Here is a 16,129-nt window from a genome sequence, read left to right on the forward strand (position 1 = left end):
AACTGTAGTGCACACTGATCTCTAGGTACCTAGACATCCCTCGTCCAGCTTCCTCCGACCTGCCCTTCATCGTAACCTACTCCTCCATCCACAGGATACACCGTCTTCTTCTCGCGGGAACTTTCTTGACTCAACGTTTGGAGTGACCACACCCCCACAGTCTCTCGGTAGTTGCTGATCTTCAGGTGTCCCCCCCCCCCCCCCCCCCCCCCCAATCTGGAGCAGGTTCACCTTCGCGGTCTTTAACTGGCCTTTCTTTCAAGTAAAAGACTTCCAGTGTCGGCCACCCCCAGTTGGAGTGACCACACCCCCACAGTTTCTCGGTAGTATTGCCGATCTTCAGGTATGCCCGCCTCCAAGGATCTGGAGCGGGTTCACCCTCACAACCTCAGTCTCCAACTTTCTTCAAGCACGACTTTTGTTCCATCTTGATGGGTGTGGTTCTCCCATGGACAGATTAATAGGTCTTTACAAGGCAGGTCAGATTTTTCGAAGTGATGTCATGGTACCTAAATTCTAACTGCGGAGAACACCTCCGCCACACTACACATCCAGCCCTTCCCTTAAGAACTTCACCGTTCCGGGTTTCAAGTTGGCAAATGGCAAACAGAGGAGGCCTGTCCCTATCGTGTCCTAATCTTATCCCCATTCACACAAAATCAGGTCACATCCCTCCCAACATCACCAAATTCCATTATATGTGTGTACCCATAGAGACTCATGCAACCTGGCCTATCTCTCTACCTCCAAAGACACAGGTATGTCACAGACCCCTGTGTCAATGTGAAACGACTATAGGATGCAAATGTGTACAGCCAAATTATAACTCACCGCAGTATGTTGGGCGAGTTTCCCTGGGTATAGGCTGTCACATATTTGTACCTAGAGTGTCTATGGGTACACAATCGACCAACAAACAAAATCAATATATGTACAATGTGCTATGGGGTTTCAGGGTAGCACAAATTATACATCCTGAACCCTCATAGGAGACAAAGTGTGTCCATAAAATATTTGGCTACAGGACAAAGTTGGAGTTATGTCCTGAGCCTCCTCCGGTTAGTTCGGTAAAGTTCTGTCTGGTTCTGGTGTATTTGGTCAATAAGTCCCTTGACCCTCCGATACACAGTCTAATGTAGATGACGATGACCAGAACCAGAAGACGATTCACTGGGTGAAACAAGCGATCGTAGAATAAGCTCTTCCACCCGAACGTCTCTAAGTCTTTCTCCAGAGCCTGAGATAATGCTCCCGCTGGATTGTGGCACAGTCCTCCATCTCTAGAACACCTCTGAACAAAGGTCGCTTGGTTGCCAAAATCCAGTGGGATCCTCTGGAGCCTCACAAGAGTGTCAGGGCGGATAGCTACTCTCTTCTGTGGTGTCATCTGGGTTTTTCCTCTGTTCCATAATAAACACACCTATGACAGAAGAAAATACCAGGAGCTCCTGGGGGGATTTCTCCCCTCACGGTGCAATAAAATGTCAAAATCCCAGCACCAATACCTTTGACCCAAGAGTAGAGAAAGGTATTGGGCTGCCCTTTATCTCACAGGACCCCTCGTTATCCTAACACTGGTGTCTGAACACCCTACCTTCAGAGAATCGCGTCCTTTGCTACACATCCCTCTGCACCAACAGATAAGGATGGCCACCCTACTAGGTTAGGATAACTGAGGTGAGCTGTGGACAAAGCACCATCTTGTTATTGATGGCACCGTATCCCCGTCCACTCATGTGTACCCAGGCTGATTTCCCCCTGTGATCCTGTCTTGTGGAGGCCTGCAGAATCAATGGCATGGGTCATGCCCTGGCTCTTCAGGACTCCACAACACAAAAACACAGTCCACACTCTGCTGCCAATCATTCTGTGTCCAATCCCCATCAGAGCTGTGTTACCTGTTCGGACTAGAATTAAGTGTGCAGCACAACATTACACCAATGTTGTCTGTCCGCCCCATTCCCCTGTGTAACACAGCCCTACCGAAAACCTTGAGCAAAACAGTGCTACCTGTATCGATCAGAGACCTTGGTTGCTCATCGTGACATCCCACTTAACTGTGTTCCAATGTCACCCGTTCCGCAAACCAACAATTATCTCGATCCACAGTATAACAAAGTTTTACCCAAAGGGGACACAAGAATGACTCAAAAACAGCAGCGACTGGACTTACAGCAAGGAATGTAAACTGCAAAAATCAGCATGGTGGAACACATTCGTAGACAAGGACTACCACCATCAACATCAAGAAAAACTTAAACAGATAACAAAAACACACAACATGGACATACACAGGGAACAAACGGTGTAACAAATAGTACAGGGGTGTCAAATGTTGTCTAGCCTAGCTTGGCCATTCTGACCGCTCAGCACCTGGTGAGGCGTATGCCGCTGAGAGGTAACCCCTTTATGGCCAAGCTGACTAGACCCCACTGCACAACTTGTTACTTGGATACTACTCTTGGACATATTGCAATTACTTGCACAAGGGCAATTCCTTGCAATGTTTCCTTTGTTCCCACACTTGAAACGCGTGACTTGGTTTCCTGTCCTGTGTGTTATGTTCCTATCTGCGTTGCAGTGTCTCGCTATGTGACCTAGGCCACCACATGCAAAACATCTGATGTTTGCTCTGCATGGCCCAGGTCTGTCTACACTGCAGCCATGCTCCCTTCTCCTGAATTGTTCCATTCTCAGGGACGCACTCTTCACAACAGTTCTTTTTCCCAAAGTCAGGGAAAAATCTCTGTTAGTCTGGACCGGCTTGATCTGATGATTTGACCGGTCACAGACTATTCTCCCCCCTTTTTGCCCTGCACAGGGCAAAGTTTTTTGGAGTTTCTGACCCTGACTTTACGGAAAAAGAAAGGGCCGGCACCAAATTGGTGATGATCTGTTGCATGCCAGACATTAGCTGGGACCTTACAGCAACCTCAGCCTTCAATTTGGCTACAGTCACGTCAGTAGAGGCAGTCCGCTCCTTGAAGGCCTTGACCTCAGTATAAGACTGAGTCAACTTAGCCTCAATTTCCTCCTTCTGCCTCTGCAGCTCTACTTACTGTGACTCTACCCTAGCCACCTGCGCATCTCGGTCAACAGTAGACTGCACATTCTCCACCAGCTGTGCCCCCAATGCCGAAACCTGGTCCGAATTACTGGCACAGCATTGGCAGTGAATGTTTGGAGGAATTGTCTCTGTTGACCGAGACACCAGCGCAACTTCCTTTGTCTTGCAGATGCTAACCTCAAATGTTTGCACAAGTTTGGCTAGCATCCGAAGCCGTCTGGTGGCCTTGTTCAATACCGTCCGTTTGTTAACACAAAGCTTGTCGTAACTACAAGCCTGTGCTAACAAATCGGACCACAGCATTTCTGCTGACTTGTGAGTGGTGGGGAGGATGGGGTTAAATGTGCTGTGTTTAGCTAGCTGGTGTAGTGTGGAGAAGTCCATACTCACGTTTTGATGAGAGGCCATCTTCCTTGGTGCTGTCCTTTGTTGTCCCTTGTGTGCTGCGTGGAGGAGGTCCTGTAGTATCTGGAACGCCTTCTCCCGTCCAGCCAGACTTCTCTGTTCAGCTCCGACGGTGATGGTCCTCTTTTCAGTGACGTATGCAACGACTTCTCTCCAGTGTTCAGTGGGCGTGCAAGGCAATCAGAAAATCGTTAATGCACAAATCAGAAAGATTTAAATTCTCTGCTGTAGAGATTGCTCTGTGTTTGGTTCTGATTGAACAAAACGCTTTACCTGTACAAACTATCAGGCAATGGACGCTCAGAATCCACTGACCGCGTCCCTCCCGCCTGACTAGTTCACAGCGTAAGCTATTTTTCTCACCAAAACCAAACACATATACAAATTCCTAGCAGTGGGCCTGGCTCGCCAATGTTAGGGGGGGAATATTAATCACCAATATTTATGCAAATATCGGTAATTAATATTCATAAATAGGAGGAGCCGTCTATTGATGACTCCGCCTATTTATACCTTTATATAACAATAATACAATACTTTGTCTTGCCTTACACTAACCACTAAGCTAGCTGCATGCGCCTTACTAAACTATCGCTAATAACCACACATTACACAGATAGTTATATCTAAAACACAGTATTTATTAATACCAACAATACTCTACGCACGCAATACACTAACAATACAGTACTATAAATACAGCACTAAACTACACTACACAATCCCAAATTCCACCCACAAACTAACTATACAATACACACACACATGTATTAGCAGCCCACCCCACCTGGCTAATTCTATCCCTAAGGGAACGACGAGGGTTAACGGTGGAGCTGCAGGGGCGAATGCAGGCCACAGACACAGATACAGTAATGCAAGGGTTAATACCCTGCAAGTGGTAGGGGGTGTGTGTGGGTAGGTAGTGGATAGGGGTAAGGTACAGTGGGGGTGACATGGCTGTACAGCAATGCAAGGGTTAATACCCTGCAAGTGTACAGAGATTGGGTGTGTATTGGTAGGTTGTGGGTAGGGGTAAGGTACAGTGGGGGTGATCAGGGCTGTACAGTAATGCAGGGGTTAATACCCTGCAAGTGTACAGTGAGGGGGTGAATCAGGGGAGTAGGGGTATAGTAGGGGGTTTATCGTTTGTGGGATAGCAGTAGGGGTTATGGGCAAGTAGGGGTTAATCATATACTCAGCCCTCCAGGGGTATGCCCAGCATGCTCGTTTTCCAGGGGGATCTTCAGGAGGGGGGTGGCTTGGCTTCTCTCCTCCAGCCGGGGGGGGGGCGCTCCACTCTTCCTCACTGAGCGCTGGCTGCGATCTCCTTCAGGGAGGCCAGTAGGGGTACCCAACCCCCTCAGTGCAGGGCTGCCGGATACGGCACGGGCAAAAGACTCGTGGGCCGGCGCGGTGATATGACGTCACCGCGCCAACCCGCGCGTCCCTGCACGCGCACAGTAGGGCCGCGCCGTTTGCTGACAGGTGGGAGAAGCCTTTGATCTCCCGCCTGCAGCACTTTGCATTCCGGACAGCGCGATAGTAATCACACTGCCGGAATGCGCATAATAGAAGGAGGGGAGGTTTCTCCTCTCTCCCTATTATGCATGAATATCTCCAGCAGCGCTGGAGATACTTACTACAAAGGACTCCGATTCCATTGAATCGGAGTTCTTTGAAGCATACAGGATGACCGGACTTTTATCCGGTCATTCTGATGCAATTAGCCAAATGGCATCAGTGCGAATGCTTGGGGCACATTCACACTGATACATCTGGCTCCAGGTGAACCAGGGGGCGTAATATATAATATACATGTATATGGATGCTTTGGGCACATCCATACACATGTATACACTTGATACTGGGGTATATAGGGGACATATATATATATATATATATATATATATATATATATATATATATATATATTATACCTATTAGGGGGCACATATGACATCTATACATATATATACACACATCACAAGGGACCTATAAGGGGGCACATATTTCCCACAGGGGCCACAATGAGCCCCTGTGGGCCACCAAGGCCAGATGTGCGCAGATGCTAAAGAAGTATTTAGTGTATTAGTTTGGCCAATATATATTTTTTCACAAGGGCAGGTGATCGCATAAATTACACCTAGGCTATGACACGAGATGAAGTCTCTTATATCATATACATATGACCCTTCGGTATTTTTGACCTGTGTGTTTTTTCATTTTTTGTGATTTTTATACATCCCGGGCATTTCTTGCAGGGAAAAAAAACCTTAATTTACCATCTTATTTTATTATTATGATCCCTATTTGCCTTATTATCCATACTAATACATTTGCTGGTGGGTGCTATGGTATTACCAATATTTCTAGCTGTACGATGGACAAATCTTGGGGCACTTAGGACAAGATCTCCTATTATCTTATCTTTTAAAATTTCCCAATATTTGTTAATCACTTTCTTGAACTTTGAGACCTGACTATTGTAGGGCATAATTATAGGTGGAATAGTCCGCATTTCTTCTTTCTCAAATTGCTTCTTTTTTTTTCTACCATCCTCCAACAATCTATGCCTATCCAGATATCCTATCTCTGTTCTGCATCTTGTGAGTTTCCCCTGATCATATCCCTTCAATTCAAACCTCTTTTGCATGCATTCTGCTGCTTCTTCATAATGTTCTATTTTTGTACAGTTCCGCCTTATACGCATGAACTGGCTCCTCGGTACATTCTCTAGCCATCGGGGCAAGTGGCAGCTCTCAGTTGAAATAAAACTTTTCACATCAGTGGGTTTATTATATGTTCTTGTACAAATTTAGCCATCTTCAATAAATATGGTCAAATCCTAAAAAAATTATTTTTGTCTTGCTATATGTACCGTATTTATCGGCGTATAACACGCACAGGCGTATAACACGCACCTTCATTTTAAGGGAAATTTCAGGAAAAAAAAATTTAATTTCAAATAAAGAACTTTGAAGCAAAATAAGGGTAGCTCAGAACTCTTTTTTATTAATATTATTACCACTTATAAGGTAAATAATGTAAAAGGACAGTAAAAGCAACTGTTGATCTGTGGATGGCACTGTTATGGGGTGGGGGATCTGTGGATGGTACTGTTATGGGGGATCTGTGGATGGCATTGTTATGGGGTGGGAGATCTGTGGATGGCATTGTTATGGGGTGGGAGATCTGTGGATGGCATTGTTATGGGGTGGGAGATCTGTGGATGGTACTGCTATGGGGTGGGGGGATCTGTGGATGGAACTGTTATGGGGGGGATCTGTGGATGACACTGCTATATGTCATCCACAGATCCCCCTCATAACAGTGTCCCCCAATACACCGGCCCTCTGCTCACCGAAGTATTTATAAACGTGAATCCTTATCCTGTTATTAAGTTGAACTAACGCTGCCCTCTCCCATGTTCCCCTGTATCCCCACAGCACTTACTATTCACACGCTTCCATAGCAGGCAGAGCGGACGGCAGCAGTAACGTCACTCACTGACGTCGCGCGTCTGCTCCGCCTGCTTCATTCATAAAGAGGGCGGAGCAGGCGCTCGACGTCAGTGAGTGACGTTTCTGCTGCCGTCCGCTCTGCCTGCTATTGAAGCTTAAGTAAGTGCTATGGGGATACAGGGGGGACATGGGAACATGGGAGAGGGCAGCTTAATAACAGGATAAGGATTCACGTTTATAAATACTTTGGTGAGCGGCGGGGCCCGGTGTAAGAGTACAGTGACTGCACCGGGCCCCGCCCCTAGTTACGGACTCCAGCCCCTCCTCTCTCCCGGCTCATACAGCGCAGTCTGTGATGCTGCATCTTTGCCGGGCCGCAATGAATATCGGCGTATAACACGCATACATCATTTGCCCCCTATTTTCAGGGGGAAAAAGTGCTGTTATACGCCGATAAATACGGTAAATTATAGATAAAATACATTTTTATTTAATTCATTAAAAAACCCCCCCCCCCCCCCCCCCCAATCCCAAATAAAAATTATATCTATAAAACGATGCCATAAGACGAGGTTCGACCGGAGTCCGCCATTGCAGTGGACAGATTGATGTTCCCATTGTCCCACATACAGATTAGCGAACCTCGTCACCATCGCGGTCCCCCATGTCTGGAGTTAAAAATTCCCATCATACATAAGATAGTTTTTTTCTAAAAATAAACATAATACACTCCTCCAGTGGTTCGCTCCGTGCAAGCGCGAACCACTATAGCGGCCGGGGCGCGACTCTATGTTCTAAAGCACCCGACCTGTGCCTACAGTACCCCAAGAATACCCCACGAGAACTGAGGACCCCGTGTAATGTGAAGCTCACCCACAAGGTAACTTAGATTGTACATAGTCCGTGGGGTGCTCTCCAACTAGGGGGTGCGGGTATTGGTTATTGCATCCTATGTCAATAGAGTTAGAGTGCGGTATCATTGTTATTTTTTTTAGGCTCCTATACTGGCTTTTGCTTGAAAAGCTGCATTAAAAACCTGAATGTGTAAACCCAGCCTAAAACTGCCAACAGCTGTGGGTCCCGCTGGCCAATCACCGAGCAGTGTGACATTTCACTAATGCTGGATAGGTGATTTTGTGAGAACCCACTTAATGGCTGCGCACTTCATCACATGCATAGATACACAGTATTATTACGGCCCCTTGCAGACGAGCGTGAGCTGAAGGTAAACAAACAACATCTCTTAGCAACCATCCGTGAAAAACGCATTGCATCTGCACTTGCTTGCGGATGCGATGTGATTTTCACGCAGCCCCCTTCACTTCTATGGGGACAGCGTAGCGTGAAAATCGCTAAATATAGAACATGCTGCAATTTTAACGCAACCCATTGAAATGAATGGGTCCGGGTTCACTGCGGGCGCAATGCATTCGTATCATGCATTGCACCCGCGTGGAGTACTCGCTCGTGTGAAAGAGGCCTAAGGGATGTAATAATCAAGTCTTTCTTTTTTAGTTCAGAACCCCAGACTTGTGAAGGATCGACTTGGTTTGCCACAAGAACAAAGCAGCACGCAAATGGGTAATAAATGGAATTTCACTATAAGAATATATATGTTGTATACAACATTTCATTGTATACAACATTTCATTGTATTGTACATTGTATTGTACAGTGACAATAAAGGCATCTTATCTTATATGTAATTTTATTTCTATTTTTATGTTGTAAAAAAAATTGTTCCTTCTTTTTCGGGGTAGCGTGTTTGAATATTGCACGTAGTGATGCATTAACCAGTCAATAAAATAAAAAGAAAGCATTTGAATGACTAAACCAGCAAAGTAGCAAAGAAGTACTAAAACTATAGGAAAAAATATAGAATATGCAGTAGACAGGTAAAGGCAGCCAAGTTGGAGAGGCTCATTGCCACAGAGAGTAAAACTAACCTTTATAGCATTTATATAAATGGAGAACATTTTATGGTTAAACCTGAAAGTGTTGACCCTTTAAAGATTGAGGGAAGAGTTATAGAAGGCGATGAGGAGAAAGCTTATTTATTAAAGGAAAAGGAGATTTCAGATGAAATGCAGAGTGTCAGAGTAAACTCTCCATTAAACATGGCCTGTCTGACCCAGAAAGAATAATGCTGAATTGGCATGGGTGTATGAGGAATCAGTCCTGTCAAACCTAATCAGTTTCTGTGAGGAAGTTCTAGACTGGACCAGGGTGAGTCAATGGATGTTATTTCTTGACTTCGTCTAAGCATTTGATACTGTGCCACTTAACAGGTTAATACATAAAATGAGAATGCTTGGACTGGGAGAAAATGTCTGTATGTGGGTAAGTAACTGTCTCAGTGATAGAAAACAGAGGGTGGTTATTAACGGTACACACTCAGATGGGGTCACCGTCACTAGTGGGGTACCTCAGGGGTCAGTATTGGGCCCTATTCTCTTCCATATATTATTTAATGATCTTGTAGAAGGTTTGCACAGTAAAATATACATTTTTGCTGACAATACTAAGCTGTGTAAAGTAATTAACACAGAAGAGTACAGTATACTGCTACAGATGGATCTGGATAGATTGGAGGTAGGGATGAGCGAAACTACTTCGGATGAATGTAAAAAACTATTTCCTGAACTCTGGTTTGGTTCCAAGGTACCACTTGGAACCGAACCAGAGTTTGGGAAATGGTTTTTTTACAGTAGAAATCAATTTATGAAGCTATTACGCGAAGTCTCGCGAGACTTCGCGAGGCAATGACTTCGGCTCATCGTAGCCAATAAATTCAAATACTGTACGGAGCTCCTGCTCCGTACAGTATTGGAATGAAATTTTATGCGAATCGACTTCGGATGTTTCTTCCGAAGTCGATTCCCTCATCCCTAATTGGAGTCTTGGGCAGAGAAGTGGCAAACAAGATTTTGACACTGATAAATGTAAGGTTCTGCATATGGTAAGAGAAAATGCAAGTCACCAGTTAGGGTTGCACTGGATATCGGTCTCGATACTTTGGTCTTGATACCAGGATTGGCGCTTTTTCGATACTAAGCTACGCTATTTCACTGCTTAGTTTCACTGCTTAGTATCAGTCGTTATCAGAGAAAATGGCGCGCACACATTGCACTTTTCACTGTGCAGTGGAGAAGGAGGGAGAACGTCCCTCCTTCACTGCGACGCAGTCTGCCACTAATGAAAAAGCCCAAGGGCCCGACTGGGGGAGAGTAAGTGAGAGGGAAGAATAGGAGGGCAGGGGAGACAAACTCACCGTGCCTGCTCTATGTTGGAAGGTGGAAAGTTAAAGGACCTTTGTCGTCGTCACGTGACCAATAACATCCAACTGTTACTGATCACATGGCAATGACATCATAAAAGGTCCTTTTTAACCACTTCAGCCCCCAGTGCTTAAACACCCTGAAAGACCAGGCCACTTTTTACACTTCTGACCTACACTACTTTCACCGTTTATTGCTCGGTCATGCAACTTACCACCCAAATGAATTTTACCTCCTTTTCTTCTCACTAATAGAGCTTTCATTTGGTGGTATTTCATTGCTGCTGACATTTTTACTTTTTTTGTTATTAATCGAAATTTAACGATTTTTTTGCAAAAAAATGACATTTTTCACTTTCAGTTGTAAAATGTTGCAAAAAAAACGACATCCATATAGAAATTTTGCTCTAAATTTATAGTTCTACATGTCTTTGATAAAAAAAAAATGTTTGGGTAAAAAAAAAATTGTTTGGGTAAAAGTTATAGCGTTTACAAACTATGGTACAAAAATGTGAATTTCCGCTTTTTGAAGCAGCTCTGACTTTCTGAGCACCTGTCATGTTTCCTGAGGTTCTACAATGCCCAGACAGTACAAACACCCCACAAATGACCCCATTTCTGAAAGTACACACCCTAAGGTATTCGCTGATGGGCATAGTGAGTTCATAGAACTTTTTATTTTTTGTCACAAGTTAGCGGAAAATTATGATTGTAAGAAAAAAAAAAAAAAAAAAAAAAAAGTCTCATATTCCACTAACTTGTGACAAAAAATAAAAAGTTCTATGAACTCACTATGCCCATCAGCGAATACCTTGGGGTCTCTTCTTTCCAAAATGGGGTCACTTGTGGGGTAGTTATACTGCCCTGGCATTCTAGGGGCCCAAATGTGTGGTAAGGAGTTTGAAATCAAATTCTGTAAAAAATGACCTGTGAAATCCGAAAGGTGCTCTTTGGAATATGGGCCCCTTTGCCCACCTAGGCTGCAAAAAAGTGTCACACATCTGGTATCTCCGTACTCAGGAGAAGGTGGGGAATGTGTTTTGGGGTGTCATTTTATATATACCCATGCTGGGTGAGAGAAATATCTTGGCAAAAGACAACTTTTCCCATTTTTTTATACAAAGTTGTCATTTGACCAAGATATTTATCTCACCCAGCATGGGTATATGTAAAAAGACACCCCAAAACACATTCCTCAACTTCTCCTGAGTACGGGGATACCAGATGTGTGACACTTTTTTGCAGCCTAGGTGGGCAAAGGGGCCCATATTCCAAAGAGCACCTTTCGGATTTCACTCCTCATTTTTTCCTGAATTTGATTTCAAACTCCTTACCACACATTTGGGCCCCTAGAATACCAGGGCAGTATAACTACCCCACAAGTGACCCCATTTTGGAAAGAAGACACCCCAAGGTATTCCGTGAGGGGCATGGCGAGTTCCTAGAATTTTTTTTTTTTTGTCACAAGTTAGTGGAAAATGATGATTTTTTTTTTTATTTTTTTTTTCATACAAAGTCTCATATTCCACAAACTTGTGACAAAAAATAAAAACTTCCATGAACTCACTATGCCCATCAGCGAATACCTTGGGGTCTCTTCTTTCCAAAATGGGGTCACTTGTGGGGTAGTTATACTGCCCTGGCATTCTAGGGGCCCAAATGTGTGGTAAGTAGGTAAATGACCTGTGAAATCCGAAAGGTGCTCTTTGGAATGTGGGCCCCTTTGCCCACCTAGGCTGCAAAAAAGTGTCACACATCTGGTATCTCTGTATTCAGGAGAAGTTGAGGAATGTGTTTTGGGGTGTCTTTTTACATATACCCATGCTGGGTGAGATAAATATCTTGGTCAAATGCCAACTTTGTATAAAAAAATGGGAAAAGTTGTCTTTTGCCAAGATATTTCTCTCACCCAGCATGGGTATATGTAAAATGACACCCCAAAACACATTCCCCAACTTCTCCCGATTACGGAGATACCAGATGTGTGACACTTTTTTGCAGCCTAGGTGGGCAAAGGGGCCCATATTCAAAAGAGCACCTTTCGGATTTCACAGGTCATTTTTTACAGAATTTGATTTCAAACTCCTTACCACACATTTGGGCCCCTAGAATGCCAGGGCAGTATAACTACCCCACAAGTGACCCCATTTTGGAAAGAAGAGACCCCAAGGTATTCGCTGATGGGCATAGTGAGTTCATGGAACTTTTTATTTTTTGTCACAAGTTAGTGGAATATGAGACTTTGTATGAAAAAAAAAATAAAAAAAAAATCATCATTTTCCACTAACTTGTGACAAAAAATAAAAAATTCTAGGAACTCGCCATGCCCCTCACGGAATACCTTGGGGTGTCTTCTTTCCAAAATGGGGTCACTTGTGGGATAGTTATACTGCCCTGGCATTTTCCAGGGGCCCTAATGTGTGGTAAGTAGGTAAATGACCTGTGAAATCCTAAAGGTGCTCTTTGGAATATGGGCCCCTTTGCCCACCTAGGCTGCAAAAAAGTGTCACACATGTGGTATCGCCGTATTCAGGAGAAGTTGGGGAATGTGTTTTGGGGTGTCATTTTACATATACCCATGCTGGGTGAGAGAAATATCTTGGCAAAAGACAACTTTTCCCATTTTTTTATACAAAGTTGGCATTTGACCAAGATATTTCTCTCACCCAGCATGGGTATATGTAAAATGACACCCCAAAACACATTCCCCAACTTCTCCTGAGTACGGCGATACCAGATGTGTGACACTTTTTTGCAGCCTAGATGCGCAAAGGTGCCCAAATTCCTTTTAGGAGGGCATTTTTAGACATTTGGATACCAGACTTCTTCTCACGCTTTGGGGCCCCTAGAATGCCAGGGCAGTATAAATACCCCACATGTGACCCCATTTTGGAAAGAAGACACCCCAAGGTATTCAATGAGGGGCATGGCGAGTTCATAGAAATTTTTTTTTTTTGGCACAAGTTAGCGGAAATTGATATTTTTAATTTTTTTCTCACAAAGTCTCCCGTTCCGCTAACTTGGGACAAAAATTTCAATCTTTCATGGACTCAATATGCCCCTCACGGAATACCTGGGGGTGTCTTCTTTCCGAAATGGGGTCACATGTGGGGTATTTATACTGCCCTGGCATTCTAGGGGCCCTAAAGCGTGAGAAGAAGTCTGGAATATAAATGTCTAAAAAATTTTACGCATTTGGATTCCGTGAGGGGTATGGTGAGTTCATGTGAGATTTTATTTTTTGACACAAGTTAGTGGAATATGAGACTTTGTAAGAAAAAAAAAAAAAAATTCTGCTAACTTGGGCCAAAAAAATATCTGAATGGAGCCTTACAGAGGGGTGATCAATGACAGGGGGGTGATCAATGACAGGGGGGGTGATCAATGACAGGGGGTTTGATCAATGACAGGGGGGTGATCAGGGAGTCTATATGGGGTGATCACCACAGTCATTGATCGCGCCCCTGTAAGGCTTCATTCAGACGTCCGGATGCGTTTTGCGGATCCGATCCATCTATCAGTGGATCCGTAAAAATCATGCGGACGTCTGAATGGAGCTTTACAGGGGGGTAATCAATGACAGGGGGGTGATCAGGGAGTCTATATGGGGTGATCACCACAGTCATTGATCACGCCCCTGTAAGGCTTCATTCAGACGTCCGGATGCGTTTTGCGGATCCGATCCATCTATCAGTGCATCCGTAAAAATCATGCGGACATCTGAATGGAGCTTTACAGGGGGGTAATCAATGACAGGGGGGTGATCAGGGAGTCTATATGGGGTGATCACCACAGTCATTGATCATGCCCCTGTAAGGCTTCATTCAGACGTCCGGATGCGTTTTGCGGATCGGATCCATCTATCAGTGCATCCGTAAAAATCATGCGGACATCTGAATGGAGCTTTACAGGGGGGTGATCAGGGAGTCTATATGGGGTGATCACCACAGTCATTGATCATGCCCCTGTAAGGCTTCATTCAGACGTCCGGATGCGTTTTGCGGATCGGATCCATCTATCAGTGCATCCGTAAAAATCATGCGGACATCTGAATGGAGCTTTACAGGGGGGTGATCAGGGAGTCTATATGGGGTGATCACCACAGTCATTGATCATGCCCCTGTAAGGCTTCATTCAGACGTCCGGATGCGTTTTGCGGATCGGATCCATCTATCAGTGCATCCGTAAAAATCATGCGGACATCTGAATGGAGCTTTACAGGGGGGTGATCAGGGAGTCTATATGGGGTGATCACCACAGTCATTGATCATGCCCCTGTAAGGCTTCATTCAGACGTCCGGATGCGTTTTGCGGATCGGATCCATCTATCAGTGCATCCGTAAAAATCATGCGGACATCTGAATGGAGCTTTACAGGGGGGTGATCAGGGAGTCTATATGGGGTGATCACCACAGTCATTGATCATGCCCCTGTAAGGCTTCATTCAGACGTCCGGATGCGTTTTGCGGATTGGATCCATCTATCAGTGCATCCGTAAAAATCATGCGGACATCTGAATGGAGCTTTACAGGGGGGTGATCAGGGAGTCTATATGGGGTGATCACCACAGTCATTGATCACGCCCCTGTAAGGCTTCATTCAGACGTCCGGATGCGTTTTGCGGATCCGATCCATCTATCAGTGGATCCGTAAAAATCATGCGGACGTCTGAATGGAGCTTTACAGGGGGTTGATCAATGACAGGGGTGTAATCAATGACAGGGGGGGTGATCAGGGAGTCTATATGGGGTGATAACCACAGTCATTGATCACGCCCCTGTAAGGCTTCATTCAGACGTCCGGATGCGTTTTGCGGATCCGATCCATCTATCAGTGGATCCGTAAAAATCATGCGGACATCTGAATGGAGCTTTACAGGGGGGTAATCAATGACAGAGGGGTGATCAATGACAGGGGGGTGATCAGGGAGTCTATATGGGGTGATCAGGGGTGATCAGGGGCTAATAAGGGGTTAATAAGTGACGGGGGGGGGGGGTGTAGTGTAGTGGTGCTTGGTGGGACTTTACTGAGCTACCTGTGTCCTCTGGTGGTCGATCCAAACAAAGGGGACCACCAGAGGACCAGGTAGCAGGTATATTAGACGCTGTTATCAAAACAGCGTCTAATATACCTGTTAGGGGTTAAAAAAAACACATCTCCAGCCTGCCAGCGAACGATCGCCGCTGGCAGGCTGGAGATCAACTCTCTTACCTTCCGTTCCTGTGAGCGCGCGCGCCTGTGTGCGCGCGTTCACAGGAAATCTCGGCCATCGCGAGATGACGCATATATGCGTGACTCTGCGCAGGGCTGCCACCTCCGGAACGCGATCCTGCGTTAGGCGGTCCGGAGGTGGTTAAAGGAGTTGGCCGCTTTCTGGCTACTTTTGACCGATGCGTATTTAAGATGACTATATGGCAATTAATAATATAGCAAACCCCACAGAAAATCAACAAAGACTCTATTTCATAAGTCAAGTCCCCTTGTTGGGCAAATCTTCACCGGAGACTTGTCCATAAGATGGCCGCTGATTGAGGGTCATGTGACCAATCAAAAATAACTCCAGACACATCACTCAACCTTCTCCCTTCAAATACACCACATCTGCCCTTGCAATATTGAGAGTTTAGCGCAGGTGTGGTCTATTTAAATGGAGGAGACCGACTGATTTGCCTGGTCACATGACCCTCCATTAGCGATCATTTTATGGACAGGACCTCTGTGTGAACAGCACAAAAAACTTGGCCAGAAAGGGAGAATACCTTATGAAATATAGCAAATGAGTCAGAATATCAACAAAGCCTATATTAGCAAGTGTCATATCATCTTACAAACACATTGGTCAGCAGTTGCCAGAAAGTGGCCAACCCCTTAAACTTTTCAACATATGGGAAGATCTTGCTGCAGGAGGTTTCCTGCAGT

At 45.0% G+C, this 16,129-nt stretch overlaps 1 protein-coding gene across 1 annotated transcript in view; it reads left to right on the forward strand.

Annotated features, from left to right (window-relative positions):
- The window catches only part of ZC3H11A (zinc finger CCCH-type containing 11A), a 231,292-nt gene that overhangs the window by 129,761 nt on the left and 85,402 nt on the right, over positions 1–16,129 (forward strand). Inside the window, exon 12 of the mRNA XM_040422208.1 lies at positions 8,449–8,514. Coding sequence (XP_040278142.1) covers positions 8,449–8,514 — 66 coding nt within the window. The remainder of the gene's footprint in view (positions 1–8,448; positions 8,515–16,129) is intronic.

The sequence above is a fragment of the Bufo bufo genome, chromosome 3 (genome assembly GCF_905171765.1).
Source record: "Bufo bufo chromosome 3, aBufBuf1.1, whole genome shotgun sequence".
Taxonomy (NCBI): domain Eukaryota; kingdom Metazoa; phylum Chordata; class Amphibia; order Anura; family Bufonidae; genus Bufo; species Bufo bufo.